This window comes from Helobdella robusta, assembly GCF_000326865.2.
Source record: "Helobdella robusta unplaced genomic scaffold HELROscaffold_1, whole genome shotgun sequence".
Taxonomy (NCBI): Eukaryota; Metazoa; Annelida; class Clitellata; order Rhynchobdellida; family Glossiphoniidae; genus Helobdella; species Helobdella robusta.
Genome location: NW_008703570.1, coordinates 2,532,898 through 2,546,981, shown reverse-complemented (window position 1 = coordinate 2,546,981; position 14,084 = coordinate 2,532,898). Strand labels below are relative to the sequence as shown.

Genomic DNA, 14,084 nt, shown 5'->3' with positions numbered 1-14,084 from the left:
ATAATGTTGACCAACTCTCATGCAAGTTAGGCTTATCAGCAAATCAGTCGATTGTTTCATTAGGGTCTGTTGGCGCAGATGTAGGTAAGCAATATCGTGTCTAAACTATTGATGATTTATTTTATTTTCAATTGATATTGAATTTTATAATCTTTTTTTAATATTTACTTAAGTTTTTTAATGTTTACTAAAGTTTATGTATACTTTTCTTCCATTTTCTACAAAAATTAAAAAGGTGTTCTAGTAGTAGTAGTAGTAGTATGAGTAGTAGTAGTAGCAGTAGTAGTAGTAGTAGTAGTAGTAAGGTACGCTGTGGACTGGCAAAGGAGCCAGTAAGTGTGTTGTCAGGCACACTATGAGAGCCGATTACATTGATTATTGTTTTTCCAGTAATCATAGCCTGCTTTATAACTGTTTACTGTAAGTGCTTCCACTAGTTTACTTGGCAATGAAGTACTGGAAACCATACCGATACAGCAAACTCAAGTAAAGGCCGAACAAAGATTAAGTACAAATTTCTCGTTAAGTTGCAGTTAAAATGGGCAAATGATTTTTTGATGTGACCTAGCATTTGATTCGCTTTATTTGCTGCCGTAATGACTTGAGTTTTTCATTTCAAATTTGTAATGAAGATCACACCATTATCTTTTCCCCTTCCTGAAACAGCTAAGATTTGACCATCTATTTGTTCGTTTTGTTATTACATCCATAATGCTTGATTAATGTTGAAATTTAACAGCCTGTCTTGTTTCCATTTGAAAGCTCTGTCTAAGTCGGATTGGAGTTTCTGAACGCAATCATCAGAAACTATTTCAGATAAAGTTTCGGTACCATCAGCATACAGTTTCGACATGTTTGTGAAGCAGTACGGCAGGTCGTTTATGTACAAAATGAACATTAGTGGACCGTGAACATTAGTGAACCGATAACTGACCCTTGAGTTACACCACTAAATATAGTTATTCAGTTTTATGTGTTTTCTCCTTGAACTCTTTGTCTTCCATTTTTTAAGAACGATTCTGTACACTTTAAAACTAGACCATTTATACCATAAGCTTTAAGTTTTAAAAGAAGTCTTTTATGAGGAACCGTGGCATAGGCTTTAGCAAAATCCAGGATGACAACATCAACCGGTCTTCCACAATTTAAATGAAACGACATAATATCAAGAGTGTCCAACAAATTAGTAGTACAAGACTTGTTTTCAAAACTATTTTGCTGTTTAGTTATCAGATTGTTTTGATATAAATAATATTTTATTTTTTCACGAATAATTCCTTCCATGATCTTACACAAAACTGAGGAAGAGGGATTGGTCGATAATTTTCAACCAACGTCTTTACGCCTTATTTGAACAGAGGGGTCACATTTGCTGATTTGAATTGAATTGGTAATTGACTGGTTGCTAATGATGCTTTGAAAATTAATGTCACTGGTAGAGCAAAACACTCAACACAATTTTGTAGAAGTATTGGATGAAGATTATCTGCATCACGTGATTTTCAAAACATGAAGTTGTTGAGTTTATTTTTTACATTTCGACAGTAGGAATAAACTGATTGCAAGCTTTACCGGTGTAAAACATCATCTCATCATACATTTCTTGATTTGTTAGATTCACACAGTCAACATTTGACAAAAAATGTGAGGTTTGAAAAAGTTGGCTTTATTGTAGTTCAACTTTTGAGGAATGTTTGTTGTTCCATTCCATATTTTTCAGAATAAATTCAAAAAGATGATGAGGTGCCCTTTTTTAATTTCGTCTATTACAAATTTAGTATCTACGGCGAATAACTATCAGTTTCTGTTGTGAATATTAAGTCCAGTTGGTTGTATAGATCTTTGAAACCTTTCTTATCAACATATTTTCTAACATTTTTGAAAACAAAATCCATATCATTCATATCAACAGTCATTTGGTCTGTAAATCCAACTAACATATTATTTTTCAGGTGCAAAATAGACAACAGTCCAAACTTTATTTAGATAACTTTACTTAGATTTAAATCAGTGTCATTCAACTCATTTGAGTCAATTGAGTTATGTCATTTATGCAGACACCTCCACCTCTTCTATCATCACTTCTATCTTTTCTGCAAATTTTGTATCTAGGTATATTTACAATGCCACATCTTTAAACCAAATTTCGCTCACGGCAACAAGTTGAGAATCATACGTGCTGATAACTATTCAAAACTCATCAAACCAAAGGTGTCTCAATTAGATACATGCATTTCAAAAAAGCTATGTCATGAGATGATTAAGGACTATGACATGACCCGTGGGTTTTTCTTGAACCTTTCTACTTGTTTTCAACGGATGCCATATCTAAAGCAAGAATCAGCTTCTAAACTTGAATTCAATGTATTTCTCTCTCTATTTTACTAACTTATTTTTTTCTATCTGCTTTAATTAAATTAGAACTAATATGTGTTGTTTTATGATTGTTACTGTGTCTCAATTTTTTTGCTGCAAGTGACAGTGGATGTCTTAGTGCTGCTTCAGCTCAACAAGGATTGGATCAGGTTTAGTTGCATCTTTAGATCTGAGTCTTCTTAAATGTACAGGTTTCACTTCATTTTTACCAATAATTCCAAAAATATTTTTAGTCTGTTGCTCATCTTCTACTTTCTTTTCTGATAAAATTTTTTTAGTCGATTTTGATTTAGTTACATTTTTTTTACGTTTTTCTCTCATTCAACTCATTGACTGCCGCATTAGTGAAAACTTACTGTTCAGGTGTTTTCTTTGTGTTTTTAATGCCTTTAGTCACAAATTCTACCCGTTCATTACTTATGTTTGACGATTTCGCAGTTGTGTTCGCAGTAGCAGTTTCTAATTCACCTTTCAGTTTAGACATCTCATTCAAACTTTTAGTTTCATTACTTTTAAGCTGTTCCGAAATTGAGTTAACGATCGTGAAATTTTGCCACACCACTCTTGCAGCTTCTTGGATGCTTCCGAGTGATTTCCTTGTCCGAGACTTGACTAGTTTTCTTCAAGTAAAAACTTCATCGGAACAAGTTATCCAAATCAAATTCAGCAAAAATTAAACTGAAATTTGCAAATTAATAACGCTTTTAGACTGAAAATATAAAAATTTTTATAAAAACATGCACGATCTATTATCGCCAATATAGAATTCAAAAAATCCTATTGCAATATTATTATAGGTGAATTAAAATCATCATATTTTGTATGTTTGTTAAACAATTTTTTTGGACATTGTAGCCTTTTTATTTTTCTGATTTACTTTTACTTCTATCTTTAAGTGAAGTTGCGTTATAAAGATCATTCGAAGAAGCATTTGACACCTGACTTGCACAATCGGAAGAAACACTCAACTGAACTGAACAAACGACATTCATCGAGTGCGTCTGCCGACAAAAGTTTAAAGAAAATTGATAGGAAAGAAAGCATTGCATCGACCTCATCGCGAAAACTGCAATCAACGAGCAAGCAGTCCAGTCTCACATCCATCATACTGGCTGACGCCGAGAAACTAGTCTTAGAATCAGTTGCTGAGCTTAAGAAAAATAATGTGAAAAAGGAACATGGCGAAGAGGTATTTTTAGTACCAGAGAGTCACATGAACATGGCTACTGTTTATGGACAAAAAAACGAAGTGAGGTGTATCTGCGGTGACAACTACGATGAACGTAAGCTCAATGACGTTAGGAAAAGACAACAAGAGGTGATAGGTGGGACTCATGGTACTGAAGATCTCAATGCTGATAACGATGAAGAGCTTGCTGCAATTGAACAAAACGTGACAAAGGAATTGGAAGGACATGCATTGTCAGAAACTGTACAATCTATAGATCAGGAGCTGCATGATCGGGAAGTAACCGTCATTTCAATTTATAGTGATAAATTGCCAACTGAATCAAAACCCGATAAAAAAATTGATGAAGATGATGATGACGATGATGATAGTGATGTGAAATCTGAAGCTGGTCCTAGCAATGATTACGTAAAGTTGCGCGATGAATCCCCTATTGGATGGTTTGCTGAGAGAGAGGCTGGTGACGTGTCTCATGGTCAGTGGTATTTTGTTGGTTGTGATGATGGTGACGGCGGCGGTGGTGATGTTGGTATTGTTGTTGATAATGTTTTAATTTGTGATGATGTTGCTAATGTTTTAATTTGTGATGATGTTGCTAATGTTGTTGCTAATGATGTTTTTATTGGCTGTGATGATGTGTTGTTGATGTTGGTGGTGAAGTTGTTACCGATGATGTTTTATTTCGTAGTGATGATGATCTTAATGCTGCGGGTGATGATGTTTTAATTGGTGATAATATTATTGCTGATGATAATGCTGTTGCTAATGATGTTTTAGTTAGTAGTGTTAATGTGTTGTTCTTGGTGGTAAAGTTGTTGCAGATGTTGTTTTAATTGGTGATGATGGTAATGTCGTTGGTGGTGATGGTAATGTTGTTGGTGATGTTTTAATTGGTGTTGATGTTTCCATCTGTTAGTGCTAAGGTTGTTGTTAATGACGTTTTAATTTGTGGTCTTGTTGGTGGTAATGTTTAGATGATAATGTTTTCACTGGTAATGTTGTTACTGATGATTTTTTAATTGGTGATATTGCTGGTAAAAGGTAATGTTGTTGCTGATAATGTTTTATTATTGGTGATGTCATTTTTGTGGTGGGGGTGACAAAATTGTTGTTAATGATGTTTTAATTGGAGGTAATGTTTTTGATGATGTTTTAATTGGCGCTGCTGTTGGCTGTTGTGATGATATTGTTGGTGGTTATTTTATCTTGTTGCTTGTGACGTTGTTGTAATGGTTGTTGGTGGCAAGAATAAAATATGTACCCATAATTTAGAAGTATAGTTTATTATGCTTGGACAACCTGATGCAGGGGGCACGGACTCGTCTTACACGGACATCTCAACAGGAAGTGATGATGTGAGTCAATCTGATGCTGACAACAGCTGGGACTTCGATAGACTGCTTGATGAATACAACTACTTAATCATGGAGGAGGAAGAACTCCTGGCTATTGGTCAGTTGATGAGAGGTGGAGAGATTGGTTGAAAATGTATAGATTTATGGAATGCGAATCTACGCATGAATTGAATTTATGTATTAATTGAAATGAATTGATGAATGGATGTGTTATAATTGAATAAAATAGATGGTTTTGTAAGTTGATGATGAATGAACGTATGATGATTTGATGAATTTATTACTTAGAAATGAAAAATGAGTTGATGAAAGAATTATTTTAAATTGAATGGATGAAAAATGACTGATGGATGAATTAACCGACTATGAGTGAACGCGAAGTGACCTGATGAATTTTGGAGTTTAAAATGAGTGAATGAATGAAGGAATGAATGAATGAATGAATAGATGGATGAATAGATGGATAAATAAATGTTGAATGAACCAATAGTATTTAATGCAAAACAAAAGAAACAAAACAACAAATATAAAACGTATTAAATCCAACAAAACAAAATACCATCAATAATGTCCAATTTCAACTAACCATAATCTAACGCGTTTTTAATTTATTAAATAATTTGTCTAAACCAAAGCTGCACTGAAAATGATTTGTAAAAAATTGAAATAGGGCCTATCTGCATGATGAACTTGAATGATAACAGTTCTATTTTTAATACATTTCAATGATGAGTTTGGATAATAATTTTTTCTATAAAATGAGCAATTTCAAGTTAATTTATATATTACATGATTACGCTTCAAAGTAGAATCGTCAATAGGAGTGCAGTTGTTGTTAGGACAAATTGTGATGCCTTACAATCATTGTAATATACAACTGAGTTGGTCCTAAAGAACAACTGTGCACTCCTAAAGACGATTCAATTTTGAAACATAATCATGTAACAAATGAATTTAAATGCCCTATTGACGACTGTGCGCGTCAACAACATTCGTATTGTTGTAACCTTTGACGCTCATTACTACCAAATCAATGTTATAACTTCAAAGAGCTCTATAATTCCAACATCAGTATTGTAGCTTCCAACAATCGTCAAGTTATCGACACATACCTTGTCATCCGATCATCTAACACAACCATCATCCAATCAGAACTCGACTCATTAACTATATGGTCAAAGCAATGCAATCTGTCACTTAATCTCAATGAATCGTTCGAACTCATCATTCACAATAGTCGTAAAAAAATAACATTATCTCCAGAGCATCCATCAATCACTCGCACGAATCTATTAAAAATAATAAGCATCACATTTATCTACACACTTAATGTAACACTGTATATTAATCACATCATCACAGAAGGCTTTCAAACATTTCACTCAAAGCACTTCGCTCAAATAGTCTTAGAGGCATCAAATTATTCGACATCACTGAATCACCCATCATCTCACACATCAAATATGCTGCTCCCTTTTTCTTCAAAATTCAATCTCTCATCAAAAAACTTATTCGCCTCAACTATTTACCTGTATCATATCATATTGTCAGTCAAATATGCAACACACTCGATTCAAGACTGTTCAAGAAAGTGGAAAATACCAAGTACCACGCCATCCATTTTCTACTACTACCAATCAAAACTACTACAAACAACCTTCGTCAACGCAGGCATAACTATCAAGTCGCAACTCAGTCAACATATCAAGTTAAGACCTTCATCACAAGACACCTTAAATATATTAGAACTCAATAAAACTTTATCATTTACTCAATTTAGTTTTCTTTTCTCTTATCGATCACTTAACTAACTTACTAAATCATTAACTAGTCTATTAATGAATTATTTTATTTATTTGTCTTTTTACACCATTACATTATTTTATTTTCCATACTTTACATGCTTAAACATTTTTTCTCCGATATTTATTGTTCGTTATCACTTTATACTATTGCCTTGCATGCTGTAACGGTTACTGTATTTGTCAGATTTTGATTTTTTAAAGAATAATAAAACAAGTTATCGTTATTCCGTAGGTTCAAGATTTCCGTTAGATGAACACAATTGCTTCAAACGCAAACTTTTATTTGACCGCCAACAGTAATAGAAACACTAAACTAATTAAAGGAACTACTTCGCTGGAAACCTCTCTATCCACAAATCTTTATGTAGCCTCTACTGTAGATTTTTAGCATAGATTCGATATCTCTTTACAAACCTCTATGGTTTACAATCTAAACATTATAAATATAGCAAAGATAACAATAATTAGGATAAAAAATAATATAGCGCAATTTGATCATTCCGGCGGTTATAACAGCTTATTGGTGTTACGACCACTTCACTATCAAGGCGTTTCACAATGCATACACAAAGAGGAGTCATCAAATCTCACTTACAATCAACACATGCAACTCAAATAGCCCGCCAAATTGTTGACAACAACACAAAAGTAATTTACCAAAACACCAACACAACACATCTAAGAACTGCAGAAGCTGTCCTAATAGATATCAATAAATTCCAAATAAACATCCAGCAAAGAATGATTACATTATTACCAACTCGACGCTTTAATACTAACTTCAATAACAATGAAGAACGAAGAAATTACAACAACAAAGAAGATGATTACGAAACGAACTAAGTAACTTACTTTGCCAAAGAACTTTGCTTTGTTTAAAAAAAATTATATAAACTAAACCTGCATTAAGATGATTTGTGAAAAATCGAAATTTGGCTTATCTGCATGATAAATTTGGATAACATTTCTATTTTCAATAAATTGAACCATTTCCAGAAAATTCTAGTAAGGAAAATTGAAAAAACAAACTTTAAATTGATTAATGCCAACAATTCGGTAAAATTTTTACAATACTTTATAAAATATGGTCTTCCGACACACACAGACCTATAGTGAGATCATCGTGAGAAAGATAGAAGATCTACCTGGAATATCTATTGGAGGCGTGAATATAAACAATGTATGATATGCCGATGGAACAGCTCTTAAAGCAAATTTAATGGAAAAACTGCAAACAATTGTTTCCAAACTGGTTTTTGAAAGTGAAAGGAAAGGCTTTGCGAATTAACATCAACAAAACAGAGTGCAAGGTTATTAGTAATAGCAAAACTGCTCCATAATCATTAATGGTAAACAGGTGAAACAAGTCAACAGCTTCAATTATCTCGGAAGTCTGATTACCTCATGTTGTAAATGGTCTATGGATATCAAAAGAAGGATAGCTATGACAAAAGATGCACATTCTAAAATGAAAAACATCCTTACCAACAGTAAAATCAGAATATCAACAAAATTAAAACTGTTAGGATGTTACATTTTTCCTGTTTTAACTTACGGCTCTGAGTCCTGGACAATTTCTAAAGAAATGGAAAAAGATTAGCGCTGTTGAAATGTGGTTTTGAGAAGAATTATAAAAATTAGTTCTCACTCTGAACGAGGATGTATTAAAACTGTTCGGTTACGAAATGAGGAAATTACTACAGATAATCCGACGGGGTCAGTTAAAGTTTTTGGTCACATCATGCGGAAGAAAAGAATGGAAAATCTAACAACTACTGGAAAGATTGCAGGGAAAAAAGATCGCGGTCAACAACGAATAACATTCGTTGTTGACCGCGAATAACAATCCTTGTGTTACTTGCTGAATATCACCACATTTCAACTACTACAAAGCGTCAAAGATCGGGTTTTGCGGAGGTCGATGGTCGCCAATGTCCTGAAAGGATATGGCACGAGAAAAAGGAGAAGATAAACGCATGAAAATACGGAAAGCGTCCAAGAGCCAAGGATCCTATTTAAAAAAAAACCAAGAACACTAAGCAACGTAGAAATTAAAAAAAAGTGGTGAAAATGTTAGAATTTCTTAAAAAAAAAAAAAAAAAAAAAAAAAAAAAACTCCAGGAACAGCCGATCTGCATTCTAAATTTCTGAATGAAGTGAGAAATAAAAAAAGAGCTACTTTAAATGAAAATTTCATCGAATCCATCAAGGCAGGAGACAAGAGACTAGAGAGAGGCCATTGTCACGCCATTAGTAATTGGAGGCCAGTAAGTTTAACATGCATATTATGTAAAGTTTTATAGAAAATTGTCAAAATTAACATGGTTAAACATCTGGCTGAAACTTCAATAATTAAAAACAACCAGCATGGACTCATAATCTTCTCTGTTCAACCTTTTGGGTTTCTTTCAAGACGTGTACGACAATATAGCCACTGATAGCTCTGTAGATATAATCTATTTGGGTTTCACAAAAGCGTTTTATAAAGTGCTACATAGACGACTTATTAAGAAATTACGTGTATGTAGAATACTGGTAGTCTGTTTCAAAAGATCACCAACTGGCTTGTGAACAGAAGACTACAAGTGCAAATTAAAGGCAAGAATTCATCACGGATTAACGTTACAAGTGGGGTTCCTCAAGGTTCTGTGTTGGGACCTCTACTATTTGTAATTTATACCAACGACATTGACTTTTGCATAATATCAAAAATATCAGTTTGCTGATAATACGAATAGATCAACATTGTGGAAGATGCGAAAGTGTTAAGACAAGATTTGGCAAGATTGTACAAGTGTTTTGAAGATTGGTAAATGTTTTTGTAAAGTTATGCACATGGGTAGAAAGAACAAGGGCTTTCAATATCAATTGGGCAATCAGGAGCTACGATCAATGGAGGAAGAAAAGGACCTTGGAGTCATCATTCACGCAAGTACAAAAACATCAAGACAGTGGGCAATTGCATCGGCCAAAGCACATTAAATATTAATACTTGGATTTACTGGAAGATCAGTGGTCAAAATGGAGAAGTCGATAATTATAAGTTTGTATAAAACATACTGTATTCGGGTGTGGAGTCCAAATTTGCAAAAAGATTCTGGAGAAGATACAACAGAGAGCAACAAATATGATCAAAGAAATTACCAAGAAATTACGACAGTCTAAACTTCTGGAAAGCAAAAAAATATATGTCTGTAAACAAAATTTACAGTGTTTTGTAATACCATATTAATTTAATAAAAAGATATATACAGATCATGTGCTACAGTTCTTTACACATGTGATAGTTGTGATGCTTTTCCTGTGTGCCTCACAGACAAATTGCTGGCATTTACTACAGACTTTGTTCACTTTTCTATCACTACTTCTAGGACAATTATAACATCTTCCTCTCTTGCGGCTTTTCTGAAGTCCTGATGTTGATGGTATGCTTTGGTTTGCGTTGAAACGTGCAACAGTTACTGCCTCAATTACTAGAATAATTGTAACATGAATGCCAATTGGATTGCTTGCTTTTCGTAAAATGTTGGGCTTTGTTAGTTCTTTGCCCAACTCCATAAGGAACAAACACATAGAATTTTTTTTAGAGTTTTTCCAGCCTTTGTTTTTTGAAATCCAAATTATAAAGCTCCAATATCAAGTATGTTCATGAAAATTCTCAGAGGCCATCTTGAGGTACGTCTAGCACAGGAATACTCCCGTATCAATTTGTCTGCATTGTCCAACCTGCCTTTGGTACGATTGTATTCCAGTATCATGTTTGGCTATTTATGATTTTCATTGGATACCGAATCATCCAAAAATTACGATTATTGAATTTTATAACATACAATACCAAGCGGGGTATTTTCTCTACCCCAAGCACTTTTTCAATTCTTGAATTTTGTTTAAAACAGAGCTTTGTAATTATAATTATACATTAATTAATCTAAAATAGTATGGAACACATACAAAGATTAAGAGAAAATTAGCTATTACAGTTAAAACTTGATCATCAAAAATTACCATCTAGGGTCTTAGTGGGACCCCGCTTGGTATGACCTGGAATGAGCTGAATGACAAGACGGTTTCCGCTGAATCAACCAACAGTTTTAAGGTCAAGCATGGATATTATGACAATTATATTAGCAGTGATTCTTTTTAGAGGTGAGCGGGAATTGAAATTTGTTCCAATCTTTTTTTGGCATTCCCGATTTCCTCCCGAATTCTCATTTATGACAATGTTCTTAATCATCATCTGCTGTCTGCCAGCTCAGAGCGGCAATAGCTAGTCACAAAGAGCCTCCATCTTCTATTTTTTGTCATTTTCCGGCTTCTGCGATGTTTATGTTTATGTTTTTTATTTTGAAATCCTCTTTGATGTTGTCGGTCCAAGTCTTTTTGGGACGACCTCTTCTTTTCTTACCCTCTACATGATTGAATAAGGCCATATATGGCATTTTCTCTTAGTTCATCCTATTTACATGTCCAAACCAAGTTAATCTTCTTTTCCGGATTCTTTCTATTATGTTGCTCTCTTCACCAAGTTTTTTTCTGATGTTGTCGTTCTTTATTTTTTGGATTCTACTTACTTTTATGATCTGTCTCAGACAATTCATTTTAGCTGCTATAAGTCTGTTTTCATCTGTCTTTTTAATTATCCACATTTCTGATCCATATATCATCTGTGAAACAATGACGGTTTCATATATCTTTTTTTGGTTGATAAAATTATATCTTTGCTTTCCATTGTTTGTAGATCTATACTTATTTTTTATGTCTTCCTGGTAGCTTCCGGGGCTTGTTATTTTTCCAACCACAGATAAAGCTTTCCAATACCTCCAGTATGACAACGTTACGAAAACTATGTATATAAAGTTTTATGACAACGTTCCCGCAAACTCCCATCCCATATTTTTTTAACTCATTCCGCGTTTTTTCTCTAGTTCCCTCCCGTTCTCCTTTTTCCCATTTCACTAATTTTCGAACACTAAAAACAAAATAAAAAAAAAAAGCAAATATTAGAACGTGTATTTAGTACCAAATAAAATAAAAATCCAAAACCTTAGTATAAAACATATAATAACTTTAGTATTAAAACAACAATAATAAATTACAATTATAACAATTAAAGCAATTCCATACATTTTTATGAATATACATACTATGTGAATATACGAGCCCATGGTTAAAAACAACAGTCATAAAAACCATCATTTTGCCCCAACTCGCTTGTTAATGTTAGTTTATGGGTCTTGTGCAAAGGGGTATTTGGCGATATTTTCTAAAATACAGAAAGCATTATATTTTTGTAACAATAGAGAAACATTTTGTTTTATATAAATCCTATTATTTGGATCTCCAGATAAAAAATTGAGTTTCTTTATCAATCGGTCCAAACGTTTTAAAAAGAGTTGTGTTGTCATTTAAATCTTTATATTTATTATTTTTAAATCTGCAGCTTTTATTGCAGCCGAACCATACTCAACAGATTTGTTGGTTATATACTTTTCGGCTAGCGTGTGGGGAAACGTCACATCCCACGCCAAACAACAACCACAAGACCACGGAACTAAAATGTAACCATCTGGTCTGTTATTACTTTGAGAGACTAGGCTTGCAGGTTCCTTTACGGCTGGTTAAAGCCTACATAGGTAATCTGAAAAAGCCTACATAGGTAATCTTTCATAGCCGTATGTCGTTCCTTTCTGCCAAAACCCAATCTGCACGACAGACCATTTTGGCCCAAAGAGGAAACGTCGGTACCACATAAACACCTGTATCCGGAAACCACCGGCAATCCAAGTCTAAGACAAAGACTTATTCTGATGGATGCATTGTCCAGTTTTGTACCACACGCGGTATTAGGAATTGCTCTTCTCCATTTTCGATTTCGCTCTTTACAGCCATCAATTTGGCTTTATCTTGAGACGAAACATTCTGCTCAAATTAATTAATTGTAATTAATTGGTTCAATATTTTTTTTTATGTTTTTAATTCATTTTTTCCAAGAGTAATACATTAATTACGTACCATAGTTGAAATTTAATATAAATCGAATGAAATGTAACGCTGAAACTTTGATACGTTTCTCTGATGAAACTTTACAGGGGATGAGTTGAGACAAAAGATATCAACTGAACGCAATGAAATTGAACGCTTACAGCAAGATATTTCAGAGTTGCACATGATGAGAACTGATGATGATGATGATGCTTTTGATTCATCTTCAACATCATCTTCTTCATCATCTGCTTCAGATATAAGTCTCGATGATGATGTTTCAGATGAAAGACTTATCGACGTCCTAGAAAAATTGGAAGCTGAAAACAAAAAACTAGAGGTTGTGTAACCTAGGTACTATTTTTATGTTTTATTGTTGCTTTGGAACATTTTATACCGGTAATAATAATAATGAATGGATGGATGGTGTTTGAAACATTTTTTGTTGGTGTGTTTGCATGTTGCTTATTGTTGCATGTTTGTTATTATGCATTGGTTGTTGTTATAGATTATATAGATATTGGTATTGGTGATTTAACATCTGATTGAAAATGTAACGCTGATTGTTGTTCATGTGAAAGATGGGGTCGCGAGTGGCGACACTGGTTGAATAAGTTGTAGTGCTCTTTGTGTTGGTGGAATGGTTGGCATAGCAGTGTTAATAGTTTATGCGCATTGTTGTGATGTTAGCATGTTCGGTTGAGTTGTGTTCGTGTTTTCTGCATTGTGTCGTGATTGCATTCGTGGGATTGCCATAGATGTTTGTTGATCGTGATTGGTGCTGGTGAAAGCAATGGTATGTCTGGTATTGAAGGTAATGGCGATGAACAATGTGAAACGTTTATTTGCTGTTGACGCTGAGGTGGGTATAATGATATGTTTTGTGGTGCACATGGTTATAAAGCAGGTAGACTAGGTTTTAGGGTTGCACCGAAGCTTAGCTCCGGCTCCGGCTGAATATCCGGCCATTTTTCACTATCCAGATATCACTGCCGAATAGGAAAATATGCAGTAGACAATTAGACATGCGTCAATTAATGTTTGTTTTGTTACATTTGGCCTGGATAGTTCATATATATATATATATATATATATATATATATATATATATATATATATATATATATATATATATATATATATATATCTTCGTTTTTCGTCCAGAGACCCGGTTTCCCGAGGTGGGACGTATATATATATATATATATATATATATATATATATATATATATATATATATAATATGGAAGTGATAACTATATATAAGAAGAATTTGGAATATATATGTGTGTGTGTGTGTGTGTGTGTGTGTGTGTGTGTGTGTGTGTGTGTGTGTGTGTGTGTGTGTGTGTGTGTGTGTGTGTGTGGGTGGGGACG

At 33.8% G+C, this 14,084-nt stretch overlaps 1 protein-coding gene across 1 annotated transcript in view; it reads left to right on the top strand.

Moving 5' to 3' along the window:
• HELRODRAFT_158584 (hypothetical protein) overlaps positions 1-5,049 on the top strand; it is a gene marked incomplete at both ends in the record, with an annotated part of 5,503 nt that extends 454 nt beyond the window's left edge. The window contains 4 exons of the mRNA XM_009010611.1: positions 2,113-2,281; positions 2,815-3,023; positions 3,278-4,040; positions 4,874-5,049. Of these exons, the coding sequence (XP_009008859.1) occupies positions 2,113-2,281; positions 2,815-3,023; positions 3,278-4,040; positions 4,874-5,049 (1,317 nt within the window). The remainder of the gene's footprint in view (positions 1-2,112; positions 2,282-2,814; positions 3,024-3,277; positions 4,041-4,873) is intronic.
• Positions 5,050-14,084: the final 9,035 nt, after the last annotated feature.